The 23459-nt window shown below is 37.1% G+C and overlaps 1 protein-coding gene across 1 annotated transcript in view; it reads left to right on the top strand.

Moving 5' to 3' along the window:
* Positions 1 to 7363, top strand: part of TBX20 (T-box transcription factor 20) — a 46019-nt gene extending 38656 nt beyond the window's left edge. Inside the window, exons 7-8 of the mRNA XM_052639101.1 lie at positions 2787 to 2899; positions 7023 to 7363. Of these exons, the coding sequence (XP_052495061.1) occupies positions 2787 to 2899; positions 7023 to 7363 (454 nt within the window). The remainder of the gene's footprint in view (positions 1 to 2786; positions 2900 to 7022) is intronic.
* Positions 7364 to 23459: the final 16096 nt, after the last annotated feature.

The following is a 23459-nucleotide window of genomic DNA, read 5'->3' on the forward strand; positions in this document are numbered from 1 at the left end:
ATAATTCTAAGACCTAATATCCTCATGTTGCAGATGAGAAAACGGAGCCACAGAGAAGTGAAGTGATTTGCCCAGAGGCACACAAAACAAGCGGCAGGACTAGGACCTGAGCTAAGCAGGTTCCAGTAACTACTGCACTAGGGTGGTGGTTCTCCAAGTGTGACCTCCATGTCAGCAGCATCAGTGTTACCTGAAAACACACTGGGAATCATATTCTCAGGCCACACTTTGGACTTACTAAATCAAAAACTCGAGGGTGGGGTCCAAAAATCTGTGTTTTGGCCAGCCCTCTGGGTAATTTTGATGAACACTATCTTAGTCTGGTTGGGCTACTATAGCAAAAATGCCATAGACTGTGAGTGATTTAAACAACAGACATTTATTTCTCACAGTATTGGAAGCTGGGGAGTCTAAGATCAATGAGCTGGCAGACTTCAGTTTTTCATGAGGACCTGCTTTCTGGTTCATAGACAGCTATCTTCTCACTGTGTCCTCACGTGGCTGAGGAAAAGAAAGCTAAAGCAAACTCTCCTTTCTCTTCTTATAAGGGTACTAATCCCATCATGAGGGCTTCAGCCTTAAGACCTAATTGTCTACTAAAGAATGCACATCCTCAAATCATCACAGTGGGGATTAAGATTTCAACAAGAATTGGGGGGACATAAACAGATCATGAAACACTAAAGTTTGAGAGCCACTGCCTAGATAAAGCATTGTTCTCTCCCTCAATCAGAGGCCAGCAGTGTAGTGGTAGAGATGATCATGCAAACACATAATTGCCATCCATCTAGTAAATGCATTTAAAGAGGAATATATTAGGTATAGCAGAGGTACAAAGAAGAGTGTGAAGGAAAGGGAAGACTTTGCTTTTTGAGCATTAAGAAATTTGTACTGAAGTTTCAGAGACAGAGGAAGGGCAGTCACAATACTGATGAGAGTGTGTTGGTTTTGCTTATCTGGAGTTTGAACAAATAGTTCAGATGACTTCCAGTATTTCTGGAGCATTTTTGCAGAATCAACATAATAACTGAAGCTATCCTATTATCTTGCCTACCTTCTGGCTATGATTGTGTCTCTCACATGTATATTATTACTGGAATTAATGCTTATGTATTAGTCAGAAGAGATCTCTTAAAGATACCTAAGATAATGATGTATTCTTTTTGCCAGGAAAAATACATTAGTGTTAGATATTTAAAATTCAACCTTCAATAATGTTACTCATTTTATTTATCTATTAAAATCCAAAGTAACTACCGTCTCTTGCTTGGGATATAACAGAACTGAGCATTACAAGGCAGTGTCCTAGCTTGTAATACCTAAATCACTTAATTCATTAAATGAGTCATCCCTTATTTTTCAGAGCACAGTAGTCTAGAAATCCTCACAATAGTCTTCCAGGCTAAACAAATTCTTTGCACTTTTCATCCTACTGGAAACAGGGATTAGACATAAAGTAAACAACATGGGCTGTCTATTCTTTGTAACATCTTCGAAGAGATGGCCCTGATTTGCACCACTGTTTTCAATCACTTAAAAGGCAATAATTTAATTATGCCATCCTTTATATAAGAACTGCCATTGCTTTCAGTTCACTTCCAGGCCTGACACAAATAAATCACTTCAATAAAATCCTTTTTTTTTCTCCCTCTTAGAGATGAGAATAAGTAATGATACCAGTGATTTTCCAAGGAAAAAATGAATATACTTCTTATAGAGAAGCAAAATATTTCACACAGCCACAATTTATTGTGTTAAACAATTTTTCTTTGGTGGTAAAAAGGTTTAAATAATTTTATATTAGGGCATTTTTAGAGAGGCAGGTACTATACTCTGTTTTTGAACTTAAATGCTGAGAGAGAGCAGTCTAAACGCCTAGGATGGGCAGTGGAATACACCTTAGAAATACATCATCCATGATTTCAGCCCACTGATGATCAAGCCTTTATGACTTTACAAAGAGAAGATGTCTTCCAGGGCATCTGAAGCAAGTTCTTTTCTCATGTGAAAATTACTAATTCTTTCCTAAATTCATTTTAAATAGTAACAGTATGACACATGGCTTAGATTAAAAGCTTGAATTAGATTAATCAGATTAGATTAATCAGCTTGAATATTACAGTTGTCATTTTATTAAAGTTTGCACATCTCAATTGACTTTTTTCTTAATGACCCAAGTTACCCAGAAAGACAGTCATGCTCTAATATTATAGTGAATTAAGACCTTGAGTAAGTGACTCAGCAATTGTCATATACGCTATGCACTTACTGGTTTTATTAGTAAACACAGAGTCTTTGTATGACTAATGATATTTTGAACTATGGGCCAGTATTTCATCAGATGTTCAATTAGTGCCATTCGTATCAGGTGAGTGTTTTGTGTTCATTAGCTGATAAAGTCACAGGACTGCAGCTCCTTGTGGTAAATTCATTATTATCTTTTTTTAACGTCCTTAATCTCTATATTCCTATAGTTATGTTTTATAACTTCTTGCTCACATTTGCCCCTAATTTTGTAGAATTTCGGGGGACTGTCCCTATCCTGTCCTACTTGTTTCTTTGTATTTATGAGAAGCAAATACAAAGTTTCTTATATTTATATGTTGAGGTTGTATTTCTGAGCCATCTACAATGAAATGTGCATGTTTTGAATGTTGTCTGCCTCTGAAGTGGTGGGTTTTTGACTGAGAAAATGGTTTTACTGACTAGTAAATCATTTTTAAGACTCCTCTCCTCTGATTACTTAACTTTTTGGTTTACTCACCATGTGTCATTCTCTAACCTAGGGAAAGTGTGGAGAGCCTGATTCAAAAGCATTCCTATGCCCGCTCACCCATCCGTACCTATGGAGGAGAAGAGGATGTGCTAGGGGATGAGCTTCAGACAACACAAAATCGAGGTGAGACTGCTTCCAGGCTATACAACTGCTAGGAGCAAGCGTGCCCAATGGAGAGCAAAGACAGGGAGGTGATGAGACTCCTAGTCCTCAGAGGAGAGATGGCCCCAAAGTACTTCAGGAGCCTCTTCAGGAAGGGACAGCCTGAGGCTGATCATTATTTCGCCTTTACCTCTTAAGTGATTATGCTGCCTGAAGCTTTCCTGTGGCTTGTTTTCCAGTAAAAGGACACGGAGCCTCTGAGTCAGGGCTCAGGAGTGATTCCTCTGTTATCTACTACCAAAGAACTAGTGGATATGAGGGGTAGTTCCTTAGTCTTTCTGAATCTGTTTTATAATCTGAAAATCAGGGAGTATATCTGTTTTACTTATATCAGAAATATCTTATTGGGATCAATAATCAGAATGGAAAATATTTGAAAAATGAAGATTCTCCTAGTGGAACATTTTGTGTAGAGGGGGCGTCCTGGGTGGTGAGAGTCCGGAAGTATTAAAAATTTCCTCTGTTGCAGATGTTAAGGGAGGAGCTCTTTGCATCTGGGAGTTCAGACAAAAGAGACTAGAGGGTGCCTGGGCGCAAGGATGTTTGTATAGGGAAAGTCTTATATGGACATATTTTTATGTCCATGATAAGTAATAGGATAAACAGACAAAACATATGACATCTCTTGTAAATAAATCCAAATGAGCTACTAGTAATTATGCAGTTGGAAAATTCATTGTCAACCTTTGTTTAAACTTCTGGATATTGTGATATAACAAAAACTTACTCTTAGAACTTGTTAATTAGCTAATAAAAAATTACGGAAACTAAGCTGTCATTCCCCATAGTCTGTAATGATGTGCACATTTGCTCAGGCTTTGAATGTTTGTTAGTCCCTCAGTCATGTCCAACTCTTTGTGACCCCATGGGTTACATACAGCCCATCAGGCTGCTCTGTCCATGGGATTTTTCCAGGCAAGAATACTGGAGTGGGTTGCCATTTCCTACTCCAGGGCATCTTCCCAACGCAGGGATCAAACCCACATTTCTTGTATCTCCTACATTGGCAGGCAGATTCTTTATCACTCCATCACCTGGAAGCCCCCCCACCATATACTAAGTATATGATAATACAATATGCACATATATTTTATATTGGGATAGTTTGTTATTTTCTATTGATGTGGCTTCTAATGTTGCTGAGTTCAGTTCAGTCGCTCAGTCATGTCCGAGTCTTTGCGACCCCATGAATCGCAGCACGCCAGGCCTCCCTGTCCATCACCAACTCCCGGAGTTCACTCAAACTCACATCCATCGAGTCGGTGATGCCATCCAGCCATCTTATCCTTGGTCGTCCCCTTCTTCTCCTGCCCCCAATCCCTCCCAGCATCAGAGTCTTTTCCAATGAGTCAACTCTTTGCATGAGGTGCCCAAAGTACTGGAGTTTCAGCTGTAGCATCATTCCCTCCAAAGAAATCCCAGGGCTGATCTCCTTCAGAATGGACTGGTTGGATCTCCTTGCAGTCCAAGGCACTCTCAAGAGTCTTCTCCAACACCACAGTTCAAAAGCATCAATTCTTCGGCGCTCAGCCTTCTTCACAGTCCAACTCTCACATCCATACATGACCACAGGAAAAACCATAGCCTTGACTAGACAGACCTTTGTTGGCAAAGTAATGTCTCTGCTTTTGAATATGCTATCTAGGTTGGTCATAACTTTCCTTCCAAGGAGTAAGCGTGTTTTAATTTCATGGCTGCAATCACCATCTGTAGTGATTTTGGAGCCCAAAATAATAAAGTCTAACACTGTTTCCACTGTTTCCCCATCTATTTCCCATGAAGTGATGGGACCAGATGCCATGATCTTCGTTTTCTGAATGTCAAGCTTTAAGCCAACTTTTTCACTCTCCACTTTCACTTTCATCAAGAGGCTTTTTAGTTCCTCTTCACTTTCTGCCATAAGGGTGGGGTCATCTGCATATCTGAGGTTATTGATATTTCTCCTGGCAATCTTGATTCCAGCTTGTGCTTCTTCCAGCTGAGCATTTCTCATGATGTACTCTGCATACAAGTTAAATAAGCAGGGTGACAATATATAGCCTTGACGTACTCCTTTTCCTATTTGGAACCAGTCTGTTGTTCCATGTGCAGTTCTAACTGTTGCTTCCTGACCTGCATATATAGGTTTCTCAAGAGGCAGGTCAGGTGGTCTGGTATTCCCATCTCTTGAAGAATTTTCCACAGTTTATTGTGATCCACACAAAGACTTTGGCATAGTCAATAAAGCAGAAATAGATGCTTTTCTGGAACTCTCTTGCTTTTTTGATGATCCAGCAGATGTTGGCAATTTGATCTCTGGTTCCTCTGCCTTTTCTAAAACCAGCTTGAACATCTGGAAGTTCACAGTTCACGTATTGCTGAAGCCTGGCTTGGAGAATTTTGAGCATTACTTTCCTAGCGTGTGAGATGAGTGCAATTGTGCGGGTAGTTTGAGCATTCTTTGGCATTGCCTTTCTTTGGGATTGGAATGAAAACTGACCTTTTCCAGTCCTGTGGTCACTGCTGAGTTTTCCAAATTTGCTGGCATACTGAGTGCACTTTCACAGCATCATCTTTCAGGATTTGAAATAGCTCAACTGGAATTCCATCACCTCCGCTAGCTTTGCTTGTAGTGATGCTTCCTAAGGCCCACTTGACTTCACATTCCAGGATGTCTGGCTCTAGGTGAGTGATCACACCATCGTGATTATCTTGGTCGTGAAGATCTTTTTTGTACAGTTCTTCTGTGTATTCTTGCCACCTCTTCTTAATATCTTCTGCTTCTGTTAGGTCCATACCACTTCTGTCCTTTATTTAGCCCATCTTTGCATGAAATGTTCCCTTGGTGTCTCTAATTTTCTTGAAGAGATCTGTAGTCTTTCCCATTCTGTTGTTTTCCTATATTTCTTTGCATTGCTCAGTACTATGCTATTTTCATAAACACAGTATTTTGTTTTTAAAACATAATAACATGTTTTTATATCTGGTAGGGAAAATCTATGCTTGTTACAAGTAAAAATATTTTAATATTCTAAACATTATTTGTCCTGATAATTTTGCAAATTGAATTGACAGTAGAAAAAATTTGGCTTTGAAAGTTAAGGTGTTAGTCACACAGTTGTATTTGACTCTTTGTCACCCTATGGACTGTACCCCACCAGGCTCCTCTGTCCATGGAATTCTCCAGGCAAGAATCCTGGAGTGGGTTGCCATTTCCTTCTCCAGGGCATCTTCCCAACCCAGGGATTGAACTCAGGTCACCTGCATTGCAGACAGATTCTTTACCATCTGAGCCACCAGGGAAGCCATTCATTGGCTTTATACTAAACCAATAAATTAATTTGGGAAGAAATGAATTTTAAAAGGGCATCATATTTTTCATCCCAAAATATGGCATGTGTCTCCAATTATTAAAACCTTTCCTTCCATCTTTCAGTAATTGTGTGAAAAACTTCAAGTATCATGCATTTTTTAGAGTAATTTCTAAGTATTTATTGTTTATTTTTGGTGTTTATTACTCCCACATTTCAACTTCTGGTATAGCTGGCAACATTAAAAGATGTTTGATTTTTGTGTATCTGTCTTAAATATAATCAACATAGTAAATGTTCTCATTATTTCAAAAATAAAAGGGTTATAAAAGCTTAAAAAAAAGAAATTAAAGAAGAAAAGAAAAACACTCTTGTGGGTTTTCACAATGGCTTTAGCAACCAGGTAGCTTTGTTGAGGCTTGTCTGTCCAGCCTTACGTATGGGGATGCTGGAGGTTAAGACAGTGATCAGCTATTTGGAACTTCTTTAAAGGGAATCAGGTCATTATCTTAAGGCAGGGTGCTAGCACCGTAGCCACTCTCAGGGAGTATGCAGGCAATCTAATGAGTAAGTCTTTTTCTATTTATCAAGTTCTCTCTTCCATATATAGTATAAATGATATCCTCTTGTGTGGAAAGGTGGAGATGCCTTCTGATTGAACTGTTCCTCTTTTAAAACTGTAGATCTATATGTATATTTATATTTTTTAATTGATGCTTACAGATAACGTAATTCTTGATTTGCATGTTGAAGTAGATTGGTCTAATGAGATTTTTTTTTTTTTTTCCTTTCAGGATCAGCCTTTACAACATCTGATAATTTGTCTCTTAGCTCCTGGGTATCGTCTTCATCCAGTTTTCCTGCATTTCAGCACCCACAGTCCTTGACTGCTCTTGGCACCAGCACGGCATCCATAGCAACACCCATTCCTCACCCCATACAGGGCTCTCTGCCACCTTATAGCCGACTTGGCATGCCTCTGACCCCATCAGCCATTGCCAGCTCCATGCAGGGGAGTGGCCCGACATTCCCCTCATTCCACATGCCCCGGTATCATCACTACTTTCAGCAGGGTCCCTATGCTGCTATCCAAGGACTGCGCCATTCCTCTGCTGTGATGACGCCATTTGTATGACTCTTCTAAAAGGAGAGTCCAGATCCAGAATGTGCAGATGGGTATGGAAATATAGGACAGGGTTGGGTGGGTGGGATGTGGGGTGTTGGAGCAGGGGCTCTCCAGGAGACATGGGACCTATGAAAGAGGAGAGCTGGACTCAACAATAAAACTTACCACTGAGGGAAAGCACCATGGACCAGGCTTCATCTGTAGCTGGGGGACAGCTTTTGAGTTGGAGAGAGGATCAGTGTAAAGTTCTTAGCCAGCCTAAGTCCTGGAACTAAAAGGATATCAATTTACCCAGAAAGTGTAATAATACAAAGCAGATGAATCTTAAGGTGCATTATTCCTAGTGGTTAAAAATGCTGTGTCAATGCAGTAGTGTATAAAGTCAACATGTATAGGTTTTCTTTCCAGTTTCCACAGGTTAAAAGAATCTTCAAAGAGGCAATACTGTATAACATACTGACCATAATGCATAATGACTCACTTAAGTCAATTCTGTCTGTGGAAACGAGAGCCAATAGAGAAATATTTATAGTGCTGTAGCTCAAGCATGTTTAGTTTTCCTTTGTGTTAGTTTGCTGGGGAAGGAGCTGAGATAATGCTAATGCATCCCACTTTGTGGATGAGTAGGTGGTAATGACTTCACAAAGTTCTTTCTATAATATTGAAGGGCCAGTACCTGACAAGTTCTTTTTCACAGTCTTGTCTTCTTTCTTCCTAATTCTGTTTCTTGCAATTATTTGCCATTTATGTAGGAAAAATTTTCCATATACAATTGTGCAATTAGAGGCTCTGTATGTTACATTGTAAAACTGAAGTTTTCTTTTTCTAGGCTGCATTGTAAATACACTGCTTACTTATTCACTGAGGGACACTCTAAAGTCTCTACACCTTGACATGTGAGACTTCCTTTCACTTAACAGCTATAATAAAAAGACGGTTGCCCTATTCTGAAAGGAATTTTTCTGCCATGAGTACCAAAGTCCCCTTCATTTTTGCTTCATCTTTGAGAGACCTTTGTTTGTTGTTGTTTAATCACTAAGTTGTATCTGACTCTTTTATGAACCCCCCTTGGCTGTACCCTACCAGGCTCCTCTGTCCATGGGATTTTCCAGGCAAGAATACTGGAGTGGGTTGTCATTTCCTTCTCCAGGGCATCTTCCCAACCCAGGGATCGAACCCACATCTCCTGCATTGCAGGCAGATTCTTTTCCACTGAGCCACCAGGGAAGCCCCTTGGAAAACCTTATGGATGTTAAAATGCACCAGATCAAATTCTCATTTTCAATAAATTTGCTTTGTTGTTGATCAGCCACTGCCACTGACTGACAAGGTTTATGAATGACCATTCTCAATGCCCAGATAGCCACTACTTAACCACTTAATCTATGGTCATGAATAGTTATATGTTCATATATCTGATTGGTTCTTTTTTCTCACTGTGTTACATTCAGTGACTCAATCATTCTAGGTCCATAATATGAAATTGTATGTTAACACAATGATATCCTGACTGAAATGCTAAAAGTGCTTATAAGTAAATCTAAAGAATTTATCCACTTTATTTTCAGCTCTTGCTATCTTCTTAAGCCTTATTTTGATATTTATAATAGTTTAACTATATCATAGTTATGCTTGTATTATTTTTGAGCCATATATATGTAGGCATTTACAATCAGGGTAGTATATTTGGCATTTTGCAGCAGTTCATTTCCCTAATAACAGAGGTTTAATGAAGTTTGTGGTCCTTCAGCTATAGATATAATGCACTCTAGATAAAAGATTTAACTTGTCTTCTTCACAAAGCTCCCCAATACTCTTTTTTTTAATGTAATATCCATTCTACTTTGTTCTAACTATGAAAGTATTGAATCTGTTCAAAAGAGATGGGAAATCTTGCTGCTGAGAGTAGAGGTGTATTTGAAAGTAAAATGTAATATATTTATCATATCAAACTCAAGTGGGGTTTTATTTGGTTGTTTTAATGTTAGGCTTTTCCATATCAAATGCCTTTCTTGGGCATTTCCAGCCAATGAAACAAGGTATAATTGGCACAGCCTGTCTAACTGATGCTATTGTTGGACCTTGCAATTGCCTTTCTCCACTGTATCCCAAGGTTTATTTATGAAGCTGCATTAACTAAACATCTCAAAGTCCTATGGCAGACACTGTAAGCTTGTTTCTAACTTCTTGCACGTTACGCTATAGTATTCACAGGTAGTTTGCTTTCAAACATAGCTTCAGATGTGCATTTCTTTAAAAAGTTAGTTATGCATAATGTTTAAATATCCACAGAAGTTAGGATAAGGATTTACTATATAATAGTTGGCCTGTTTCTCAGTGCTTTTAATACAGAGTACTACCACTTAAAGCAGGAATAACAAAAGTAAATACTATTTTATATGATGCTACTTAACACTCTAATAAATGACTGGTCTACTAAAGTGAACCCATATCTGAATTTTCTTTTCAAGGAGAATGAAAGGATCATTTTAATACTATTTTGACATTTTTCCCAACTGGTGTGTCTTAAAGTAGGTTTGTATATTTTTGTTAAATATTGTTTTATGATAGTAAGTCCTGAATTCATAACTTTATTTTGTAATTAATCAATATAAGATTAAAAATAAGTAGCATACTTAGAAAAAAGCAGAGACAAAGACACCAAAGCATGCTCTTGGAAATTCACACCTGAAATTCTAAATCAGATACTTTTTTTAAAAGTATTTAGCATTATTTGAACAAGAAAGCAAAAGCACAAGTGAAATGGAGCTTAACCTGATCAGTCACTAGTCATGGGAACTAGGGATAGATGTTTGCCCCACAAGGGTCCTTCTGAGCTATTCTATTTGTTTATTATTTAACTCTTTGGGTATTTAACATTTAAAACTCTATAAAGCCTGTTTTATCAAAAGCAATTGCAAGAACTAGATATTTAGTGAGAAAGGCAATTGAATGATAAAGAGCATGATTTATGGTATATCCCCCAGTTATATTACAGTATCAAAAAGCTTGGGTAATGTGTAGTGCTGCTAAAAAGCAGCTCTGCCTGAATGGCTTTATCTAACCCAAAAGAATTAATTCATAACTTAGTAGACCCTATATATGTGATATGTTTTTAAAACATTTATCAATAATTCTGAGTAAGCTCTTTCTTTCTTTTACTTAGTAAATCTACTCCCTGCCCCTTGCCTACCCTTGGCAGTATAAAGGTAAGCCTATCCAGCTTGTGTCTAACATATCACAAATTATTAAGTAACAAGGTCTACATTAATGAATTTGTATTACACTGTAGATTTATAGGAATGGTATATTGTCTGAAAGGTCAACCATCACTTCTAGTAGGTGGGCACAGAGTAGGAGATATTAAGCTTCCTGATGATGATGTATCATCTAGTAAATACCCTGTGCAGGAGTCACAGACTTGTGAGATATTCCAAAACCATCTCCCTCCACTATTATCTGTATCTTTGTCATTGCACTTCTCTAGTCACAGTACCCATCCTGGGGGGTAAAATGGAAACCCCAAAAGCCCAAGAATAATATGTATCCTTGGTAGCAAAGCAGCTGCCTATTCATAGAGACTAAAAATTTTTCACAGAGATATTAGGATATTTATCCCAGTTTTGAATTTCACATTAGCTTTTCAGGCTGTCCTGCTTATATTTAAGTTGAATAATATTGAGGAAAATGACCTTCAAATAAACAGTGACTTGACCACCCCATTGAAAACATGGTCAAACTCAAACCATGACTTAGTAACTGAAGTTCAAAATGTCAGTTGTATAATGTGCAGGATCAAGTGTTACAAGAAAAACAACATTTTTACTCAATTTTGCATTGACTAAGGAAAACTTTTCATTATTAAATGTGTATGGAATTGATAATTACTACAAACAAAACAATATCATACTCTACATCTAGACTGGACAGAAATAAAGCACTGGACAGAAAAGAGTTTCAGCTACCTCCCTTAGAGAGCTGGGCTTGGGTGGAGGATGCATTTTATAAATTTTTATATTATTTTAGAATAAGGATTTTTATGTAAACAAGCAAAGGGAAGGTTAAAATGTTTAAAATTTCAGGAAATCATAACATCCTTTTGTCACTACTATCCCATGTCAGTTATAAAATATTCCAGTACTTAGCTTTCTTCATCATGCTTAAATATGCAAAGGTTCCTTTATTAATATTTGATAGACCATTAAGTATTTTTCGGTCTTTATTTCTCTGTCTCTCCCTTACGTAATTCTAATCCCCTCTCCCCATAATAAGAAAATAAAAACATTTTGGTGAATAGTACATATGGACAAAAAATACAACTTGTATTTTACTTCTGGTACTTTAAAATGCTATATTTAGTTGTTGCTTTTCTTAGTTTCAGAAACCTAAAAGAAAATCTTTCATTTCCTAAAGGATAAAATTTGATCTAGCCTCTTTAGTAGACTCTATCATAGTTCTATTGTTTGCTGTGTTTATTTGCTTAATGAATTGCGTGAGAACAGTCACTGTAATGAAGTGTGTGTGTTGGGGTGGGGGGGAAGGGCATGGGAAATGTTTTATGAAAAAAGAAGTTATAAGCCTAATACTATGAAGTAACATCTAATGGAGTTCTTTTTAAGTGCAATATATTTATTTCTGCTAGAAATGTATTATCAACATTATGTAATATTTGAAGCATTACATGCTATTTGTAAACAGCTTAAAATTATATATTACTCAAAATTGTACAGAAGTACGAATGTGTGAATATTAATTTCTTTCATTAAATATGGTGTGTTTTTGATATATATGCACACACTTACACGTTTCATTATCTCACACACTTTGCTTTGTGACTTTTGGTACCCTTTCCTCACCTGGAATAAAAAGAGGAAGATTAGGCAAGATTAGGGGTCCCCACTAGACACTCCCAGAACAGACACAACTCACAGGAGTACTACACAAGGTTTTTTTGGTTTTGTCTTTTTGTACTTGAAAGTCTTTATAGAAGACACTGCTCTCAAGTTGCTACCAGTTCCCATTTTTCCTACACCCAGTTCTTTTCATTCATTCATTCATTCACTCTACCTGATGAACCAGTCTTCGCACTTTTCTGTACTGAATGATACTGAAGACTCCTTAAAGTTTAAAGAACTCCCTCCTCTCATTCCAGTCATGAGCTCTTGGATGTGCTATAATGATATTACACAAAGCATACTGACACAAAATAAGATTAGCCAAATTCAAAGTCTTAATATTTCTTCCATGTAACAGTCCCTCAAAATGCTTGACGTTATCAAACCTTGAGCTTTCAGAAGTCTGTTCTATTAACCTTAATATTCTGTGCCTGCCAAACACCAGCCTTTAAAAACAAAATCTTCTATTTGGAATAATTCCAAACTTGCATAAAAGTTACATACAAAAGAAACTCTGTATACTCTCTACCCAGATTCACCAACTGTTAAGTTTTTGCTCCATTTATCATTTGGATTCATACAGAGTAGCCAGTGCATATACACGTACATACAAGTTGGTTTTCTGAACATCTGACAGTAAGCTTCATGTATCATGCCCTGTTATCCCTATAGTAAGCTCGTATATCATGCCCCATTATCTCCTAAGTAACTCAAAGTATACTCCCTAAAATTGAAAGGATTCCATTAAATATCAATAGCCGAATTAGCGACTTCAGGAATTTTGACCATGGTATGATACTGTGATCTACCATATTACTCCCGTTTTGTCAAATGACACCAGTGATGTCCTCTGTAGCATATTTTTTCCCTCAGTAAGAATCAGATCCTGTTCAGAATCACATATTGCATTTAGCTATTATCTTTCTTTAGTCTCCTCTAATCTGGTACCTACAGATTCTCTGTCTTTGTCTTTAACAGCAAAATAATTCCTATTTTTCAATGGCTTATAGTTTATTATGACCTTTAGTTATTTTGATGCTCAAAACATCCCAGATTTGGTCATTGGAAGCCCTTTAAGTTGGCTCCTGTGTCCTCTTGACATGTCCTAATTTGCTTTTTTAAAAGTACTTCTTCAGTTTCTGGCATAACACGTTGTTCCAGGTTCATCTTGTATCTTTCCTGCCTTAGCCTTGGAATTAACAATTCCTACCGGAGCCTAGATTCCTTTGTTAGTTTGGGAAACTGTATTAGGAACCAATTATCTGGGTGCCAGATGTACTCTCTCTGGTATGTTTCTGGGCTTTTTCAGCTGACAGAGTTAGGAATACATAAGTGTATGTAAGCATACACATTCAAATATATGTATGTGTTTGACTGTGTGTATTAGAAATGTATTAAGAGTTTATGCTGCTATATCCAACTCCAATGTACTGCCATAGGGTATTTTTTTCCAGGCTTTGCCCCATTTCATATCTGTATCTGCCTTTTTCCACAGTGAGAATCCTGGCTCTCAACAACATCAACATATTTATTCACTCAATTCTACTATACACTTCAAATAATTTCATATTACTTATTTCTTACAACTACAATAAATCTTCTAAAAAGTTTAGGATTTGTCTGTAGACATTCCTTCCTCACTCAACTAAGGGTATTCAGTCAAATGACATGTTTAGTAGTTAATTAGATTAGTTTTTCTTCCTATATGGTTATGCTATTCATTTGCAATACAACTGGGTTCATTTTTTTCATTTGCTTACAGTTTTAAGGATTTTTTCCCTCTCATTCTTACTCAATATATATATAATATATACAATATTAACATGCTACCAACAAAAACTTAAAAAACAAAGAACAATAAGCAATTATAACAAGGTCACAGGATGCAAGGTCAATAAAAATAATCAAATAATTTCTAATCCACCAGCAATGAACAATTGTAATTTGAAATTAAAAATACAACATAATTTATGAAGAAATACTTAGGTATAAATATAATAAGATATGTACAAGATCTATATGAAGAAAATGATGAAACGCTGATGAAAGAAATCAAAGAAGATCTAAATAAATGGAGATATATTCTATGTGTGCATACAGATACTCAAGAGTGAAAACCAATTGGATTTATAGACTCAACACAATTTCAGTCAAAATTCCAGCGAGTTTTGTGCCCATCAACAGACTGATTCTAAAGTTTATATTCAAAAGACCCAGAACAGCCAACCAAAATATTGAAAAAGAACAAAGCTGGAGGACTGACAGTACTCAACTTCAGAATTTACTATAAAGCTACATTAATAAAGACAGTATGGTATTGGTGAAAGAAGGGACAAGTAGATCCATAAAACACAATGGAGAGCCCAGAAAATAAACCCATATGAATACAGTCATCTGACCCCTGACAATGAAGCAAAGGCAATTCAGTGGAGAAACTATAACTTTTTTTTAATATAAAAAATTTTATTTAATTGGAGGCTAATTACTTTACAATATTGTATTGGTTTTGCCATACATTGACATGAATCCGCCACGGGTATACATGTGTTCCCCATCCTGAATCCCCCTCCCACCTCCCTCCCCATCCCATCTCTCTGGGTCATCCCAGTGCAGTAGCCCTGAGCAGCCTGTATCATGCATCGAACCTGGACTGGCAATTCATTTCACATATGATAATATACATGTTTCAGTGCCATTCTCCCAAACCAGAAACTATAACTTAAAAAAAAAATTATGCCAGAACAACTGAATATCCACGTGTAAAATAATGGATCTAGACAAAGACTTTTCACCCTTTACAAAAATTAACCCCAGATGGATCACAGATCTCAATGTAAAATGCAAAACTATAAAACTCCTAGAACAGGAGAGAATCTAGGTGATTTTGGATTTTTAGATACAACGTCAAAAGCATGCTCCATTGAAGAAAAAGTTAATGTGATGGACTATATTACACTTAAAAAAAATTGTTCTATGAAAGACATTACTAGGAGAATGAAAAGATTGGCCACAACTGGGAGAATATATTTGCAAAACACATATGTGATAATGGGCTTGTATTAATACACAAAGACCTATTCAAACTCATCAATCAGAAAACAATCCGTATTTTTAACAGGCAGAAGATCTATCTGAATAGACAACATACCAAGAAAATATATAAAGGTGGCAAATAAATATTAAAATATGCTCAACATCACATGTCATTTAGAAAATGCAAATTCAAACAACAATGAGATACCATTACACACCTGTTAGAATGGCTAAAATCCAAAACACCAACAATGCCAAATGCTGATAAGGACAAAGAATAACAGTTATTGCTGGTGAGAATGCAAAATGGTACAGCCACTGTGTATGACATTCTGGAAAAGGCAAAACTATGAAGACAGTGGACTTCCCTAGTGGCTCAGATGGTAAAGAAACTGCCTGCAAATATGGGAGACCTGGGTTCGATCCCTGGGTTGGGAAGATCCCCTGAAGAAGGGCATGGCAACCCACTCCAGTATTCTTGCCTGGAGAATTCCCCCACGAACAAAGGAGCCTGCCGGACTATAGTCCATGGGGTCTCAAAGAGTCGGACATGATTGAGTGACTAAGCACATGGAGATAGTAAAAAGATCAGTGGTTTGCAGAGGCTTGGGAAGAGAGAGGGATGAAAAGGTGAAACATATAGACTTTTTAGGGTGATGAAACTATTCTGATGATATTATAATGGTGGATACATGACATGATGCATTTGTCAAAGCCCAAAGAACCACACAGCTCAAAGAGTGAGCCATAATGCAAACTATAATTACCTAAGTTAATAAAAAATGTATCATTATTAATTTATCAATTGTAACAAATGTACCAAACTAGTGCAAAATGTTAGTAACAGGAAAAACTGTGCAACAGTAGAGGGGAAGGGTATATGGGGACATATAGGAATTCTGTACTTCCTGCTCAGTTTTTATGTAATTCTAAAACTATTCTAAGGAATAAAGTCTATTAATTAAAAACAATTAGCCCTTTACCACTGAGCTGCTCAGTGGTAAAGAACCCAGCTGCCAATGCAAGAGATGCAGGTTCAATCCCTGGGTCAGAAAGATCGCCTGGAGAAGGAAATGGCAACCCACTACAGTATTCTTGCTTGGGAAATCCCATGGACAGGAGGAGCCTGGTGGGCTACAGTTCATAGGGTAGCAAAAGAGCAGAACACGACTTAATGACTAAACAACACCAATTTTAAAAAGCCAATGAGCTACCACTTCACACCCACTATGATGGCTATAATCAAAAGATTGAGAGTAACAAGTGTTGGCAAGGATGTAAAGAAATTGGACCCCTTGTACATTGGTGGTGAGAATATAAAATGATATGGCTGGCCACTTTGGAAAACAGTCTGGTGGTTCATTAAAATGTTAAAGGTAGAGTTACCACATGACCTAGGAGTTCTATGCCTGGTATATATCTAGGAGAAATGAAAACATATGTTCGTATAAAAACTTGTATATATATATTCCTATTATTCATTATATCCATAAAAGTAGAAACCACCCAAATGTCCATTAACTGGTAAATAGATAAATGAAATTTGTTATATTTATGTAACTAAATATTATTTAGCTATAAGAAGAAATGAAGTACTGATACGTGCTAAACATGGATGAGCCTTGAAAACATTATCCTAGGTGAATGAAGCCAGACACAAAAAACAACATATTGTGTGATTCCATTTATATGAAATACCCAGTAGAAAGATACTCAGAGAGACAGAAAGCAGACGGCTAGGGAATAGAAGGAAGGGGAAATGGGAATGACAGCTAGCTAGTATGATGTATTTTGGGGGTGCGGGGTAGTAAAAATGTGGAATTAGATAGCAGTGATTGTACCACAACACTGTGAATATACTAAAGTCACTGAATCCTACACTTTAAAAGAGTATATTTCATGCTATGTGAATTATATATCACTAAAGCTGTTACTTTAAAACATAAAAAAAGCTATCCAGAAAATATTTCATTTCCATTTTTTAGGGCCCAACTTGTCAACTTTGAGGACTTCCAGGGGAGTAAATCATGTGTACTTGTGAGTTAAGAGTGAACAGTCTAAAATCTTCTCCCTGCCTCAAAATTCCTTTTTATCTGTAAAAAGAAGATAATTCTGCCTATTAGATAGCATTGTATGGTTTTAGGCTCTCAATTTAAATTGGGTTATTTTTATCTCCTCTTTTTTTCCCTCGGAAGAATTGTAGCTGTTTCTTTGGACTCCCTGGAAAAGAAAAAGATGATATAAATAATTCCATTTCCATCTTGAGCCTTGATATGGTAATACTTATTTACTTTTATAAAACACTTACTATATCTATATACTTTATATACATTATCTTACTTAATCTTTGCAACAACTCTTTGAGGTGTGGGCTATTATTATTCCCATTTGAGGTATGAGAAAATTGAGGCTTAGAGAAATTAAATGCTCAGAGACCTACAAAGTAAGTGAGATATCCAGGTTTCAAACCCTGTCTGTATTCACAACTAAGACTCTATGCTAAACCCTATAACAAATATTTCTAGATTTTAGAAAGAAAAATTAAGGCCTACATTGCCTTAACTTTATGTTTCTCTGAATATCCTTCTGATGGGCCTTTCACATACATGGATTTATACAATACATTGTCTTCTGTGTCTCCAGGTACGTAATCTTAATTAAGAAATATAAACACATAACTCAACAATTTTTCTCCTACCAAATTTTACATTGTCACTGATGAGTTTCAAGAAGAGTTTCAGATTGTAGCAATGACAAGAAGGAAATTCTCAACTTCCACATTTACCTTTTAAGAACAGGTTAATATTTATGTGAAAGCAGGACTCTGATGTCCAAAGCAAGAGCTTGGTGGTCTTCATAAAAACACTTATTATTTAGGGACGTTTCCTCTTCCCTTTATATACTAGTTGCCATTTAGGCTTCTAAAGGATGGATGTAATTAGAGAATAGGAACAACGAAGTCAACTGTATCTAAGAGACTGGACATCATATAGAATCAGGAAAGAACCAGAACAGAGTTTAGGGATGCAGTGGAGGCCAGGTTGGGACTGGGCTGAATAGGTAGAGTGAGATAGGCTTAGTTCATCTGAGTTGGCAGTGGGAGGTGTAGCAACCGAAGGACAGGATAGGGAACAAATTGAGGGGTATATTGCAGAGAGTAAAACCATCACGGTTCACGTATTGCTGAAGTCTGGCTTGGAGAATTTTGAGCATTACTTTACGAGCATGTGAGATGAGTGCAATAGTGTGGTAGTTTGAACATTCTTTGGCATTGCCTTTCTTTGGAATTGGAATGAAAACTGACCTTTCCCAGTCCTGTGGCCACTGCTGAGTTTTCCAAACTTACTGGCATATTGAGTGCAGCACTTTCAAAGCATCATCTTTCAGGATTTGAAACAGCTCAACTGGAATTCCATCACCTCCGCTAGCTTTGTTTGTAGTGATGCTTTCTAAGGCCCACTTGACTTCACATTCCAGGATGTCTGGCTCTAGATTAGTGTTCACATCATCATGACTATCTTGGTCGTGAAGATCTTTTTTGTACAGTTCTTCCATGTATTCTTGCCACCTCTTCTTAATATCTTCTGCTTCTGTTAGGTCCAGACCATTTCTGTCCTTTATCGAGCCCATCTTTGCATGAAATGTTCCCTTGGTATCTCTAATTTTCTTCAAGAAATCTGTAGTCTTTCTCATTCTGTTGTTTTCCTCTATTTCTTTGCATTGATTGCTGAGGAAGGCTTTCTTATCTCTTCTTGCTATTCGTTGGAACTCTGCATTCAGATGCTTACATCTTTCCTTTTCTCCTTTGCTTTTCACCTCTCTTCTTTTCACAGCTATTTGTAAGGCCTCCCCAGACAGCCATTTTGCTTTTTTGCATTTCTTTTCCATGGGGATGGTCTTGATCCCTGTCTCCTGTACAATGTCACGAACCTCATTCCATAGTTCATCAGGCACTCTATCAGATCTAGGCCCTTAAATCTATTTCTCACTTCCACTGTATAATCATAAGGGATTTGATTTAGGTCATACCTGAATGGTCTAGCGGTTTTCCCTACTTTCTTCAGTTTAAGTCTGAATTTGGCAATAAGGAGTTCATGATCTGAGCCACAGTCAGCTCCCGGTCTTGTTTTTGTTGACTGTATAGAGCGTCTCCATCTTTGGCTGCAAAGAATATAATCAATCTGATTTCCGTGTTGACCATCTGGTGATGTCCATGTGTAGAGTCTTCTCTTGTGTTGTTAGAAGAGGGTGTTTGCTATGACCAGTGTGTTTTCTTGGCAAAACTCTATTAGTCTTTGCCTTGCTTCATTCTGCATTCCAAGGCCAAATTTGCCTGTTACTCCAGGTGTTTCTTGCCTTCCTACTTTTGCATTCCAGTCCCCTATAATGAAAAGGACATCTTTTTTGGGTGTTAGTTCTAAAAGAAAAGGTAGAGGAACCAGAGATCAAATTGCCAACATCCGCTGGATCATGGAAAAAGCAAGAGAGTTCCAGAAAAGCATCTATTTCTGCTTTATTGACTATGCCAAAGCCTTTTACTGTGTGGATCACAATCAACTCTGGAAAGAGATGGGAATACCAGACCACCTAACCTGCCTCTTCAGAAATCTGTATGCAGGTCAGGAAGCAATAGTTAGAACTGGACATGGAACAACAGACTGGTTCCAAATAGGAAAAGGAGTACGTCAAGGCTGTATATTGTCACCCTACTTATTTAACTTATATGCAGAGTACATCATGAGAAACACTGGACTGGAAGAAACACAAGCTGGAATCAAGACTGCTGGGAGAAATATCAATAACCTCAGATATGCAGATGACACCATCCTTATGGCAGAAAGTGAAGAGGAACTGAAAAGCCTCTTGATGAAAGTGAAAGAGGAGAGTGAAAAAGTTGGCTTAAAGCTCAACATTTAGAAAACGAAGATCATGGCATCCGGTCCCATCACTTCATGGGAAATAGATGGAGAATCAGTAGAAACAGTGACAGACTTTTTTTTTTTTGGGCTCCAAAATCATTGCAGATGGTGACTGCAGCCATGAAATTAAAAGACGCTTACTCCTTGGAAGAAAAGTTATGACCAACCTAGATAGCATATTCAAAAGCAGAGACATTACTTTGCCAACAAAGGTCCATCTAGTCAAGGCTATGGTTTTTCCAGTGGTCATGTATGGATGTGAGAGTTGGACTGTGAAGAAGGCTGAGCGCCGAAGAATTGATGCTTTTGAACTGTAGTGTTGGAGAAGACTCTTGAGAGTCCCTTGGACTGCAAGGAGATCCAACCAGTCCATTCTGAAGGAGATCAACCCTGGGATTTCTTTGGAAGGAATGATGCTAAAGCTGAAACTCCAGTACTTTGGCCACCTCATGCGAAGAGTTGACTCATTGGAAAAGACTCTGATGCTGGGAGAGATTGGGGGCAGGAGGAGAAGGGGACGACCCAGGATGAGATGGCTGGATGGCATCATGGACTCGATGGACGTGAGTCTGGGTGAACTCCGGGAGTTGGTGATGGACAGGGAGGCCTGGCGTGCTGTGATTCATGGGGTCGCAAGGAGTCGGATATGACTGAGCGACTGAACTGAACTGAAATGAAGACCATCAAGGTGAAATCTGAACACATAGCTAGAGACAGGTAAGGAGAGAAGAGAAGCACGGTTAACAAGGGAGTTTGGTACAAGGCATTATATAACTCAACATGTATATTTTTCCAGCTACCTAAACATATGTTCAAATACTAACTGGAATCAACTTTAAAAGACTTAAATAAGGCTGTGCATGCATGCTAAGTGGCTTCAGTTATGTCTGATTCTTTGCAACCCTATAAACTGTAGCCTGCCAGGCTCCTTTGTCCATGGGATTCTCCAGGCAAGAATACTGGAGTGGGTTGCCATGCCCTCCTCCAGAGGATCTTCCCAACCCAGGGATTGAACCTGTGTCTCTTAATGTCTCCTGCACTGGCAAGTGGGTTCTTTACCACTAGGGCCACTTAAGAAGCCCTTTAATAAGGCTATGTAGTCCAAAGTCTTTATTTCATAGTTGAAGAAATCAGAGCTGGTGAAGTAAATTGCCAAGACATACTGGCTAATATCCCACCGATATTTCTTTACCACTATGTCATAATCAAAGTTAAATCTTAAGTCAATCTAAAATGAGATATAAAACATAGCACACATGTGTCTTATGTTTCACTTCTTCTTTTGCTATATTTTGCATCTAACCTGCTCATACATAAACAACAGTCCATTCTTTAATATGGTCTAAGACTTTTGCTTATTTGTAGTAGTTCTTGTATTAGTTACTTTGGTTATAAAATTTTTAAAATCCATATGTTGAAAATTATTCAAGGAACTATCATCATTGGGTTCATGGAAAAATGGACTTTGGGGGTATGACATAAATACATGCCCGTGGTTATGTATGTATTAGTTAAGTCATTTAAAAATGATTACCGAGTACCCTTCTGCTCAAATCAGTGTGTACATATTATGCGATCAGGTGGTCTCTCTGTGGGGGAAGTGAAGGAATTCTCCCAATTAATTAATGGATTATCTTCCTTCCTCTGAATGAAATATTTCTATATAAAGCTGTTTAAGGTCAAGCAGATCTCATTTCATCTGATATAGGCCTGGGGAACTAACCAGTATGGGTGGTTGAGAGACAGTTTTAAAAGGAGAATAGGACCCTCACAGACACAGAAGGACTAGAACTTCCAGAAATTTCAACTTATTACAAGATATCTTTTCTCCTGTGGATGAAAAGGCAGTGTTTACACAAAGTGTCACATACAGATGTATTTACATTCAAGCTGTATGCTTCACTGCAATTTGATGACTTTCCATTTTCTTCTATGAACAAGCACCTGCATAAAACTAGAATCGAAACAGGCTCTTAAAGTAATTCATAGCAGCAAATGCACTATGTAAAAATGAATCAGTGCAAGATATGTAATGTTTTTAGACTGAAGCTGTTGTTTCATAAAACATACATGTGCAATGACATTTCTTTTAGTGGAAGTAACTTGCTGCAGATGAATTTGAAAGGACCTTTTAACATATATGAAACAGAACAATCAGAAAATAAACAGCCACCAAGAAAACTGAGTCTATGGTTATTCTGTTTTTGAAGCAAATACAGAGATACATGAATAAACAGAATTTTTTTCATCTTTGTGAATTTATAGGAAGTCTTACAAAAGTATAGAAAATGAATCTCATTCAGTTCCTCTTTTAAAAACTTAATTGAAATGAATAAAATCACTAAATCTAAATGCTCTGAAAAAATCTTGGATATGTGGCTCAATAATAGTTAACACAATCATGAGAGCCTAAGAATTTTGCTCTCATCTTTAGAACTAGTTAATGATGACAGGCTAGAGGTAAACACTTTGATGCCAATTCCAATTCTTTGTTCCATAAAGTTGGGGGGGGGGGGAAGTAATGTATAAGAAACTGTGAAATAGCACAAATAAAACCTCATTTTGTATGCATATTATTAAAGTGAAATTAGTATTTTAAATTATCAACTTGTATAACATTTTCAAAGCAATATTCACTTATCTCAATCTTTCCAGATCCATATAACTAAGCTAGATATAGATGTAATTCAACTATCAACTTAAATTTATATCTATATATTTGTGCAAAGTTAAAACACTTAAACTTGATTAAAAATATCTGATTCAATGAAAGCAAAATCATTATTATTTGTGAAAACTGAACACTGGCCATGATGAATATCTTAATTATTTTGATATATGAAATACGCAATGTAATATCTTTATGATGGATTAATTTCAAATTTCCCTACATTTCCTATTTAGTTAACTGATGTACAGTAACAGTGATTTTTTCACATTTAAAAAAAATGAACTTTGTTAATTTTTAAAATCCTGATTTACAAGTCATTACTGCCATCTGCTGGTTTTACAGTTTCACTGCATTTTGGCATAAAGAAAAGCAATTGCTTTACTAAAAGAAAATTGAGACAAGTTTTAGACATAGATAACTGGAAAATCTCTATGTGAGGAAAACAATTTGCTAAATCACGTATTATCTTCATTTCAAAGAGACAGAAATAATTTGAGAATATACTGCATTGTATAAAATTATAATGCACTGTTAGTTCAGCAGAAAATAAGTATTAGGAATACTGATTTAAGTCATTGTCATTAACA

This window comes from Budorcas taxicolor, chromosome 4 (genome assembly GCF_023091745.1).
Source record: "Budorcas taxicolor isolate Tak-1 chromosome 4, Takin1.1, whole genome shotgun sequence".
NCBI lineage: Eukaryota > Metazoa > Chordata > Mammalia > Artiodactyla > Bovidae > Budorcas > Budorcas taxicolor.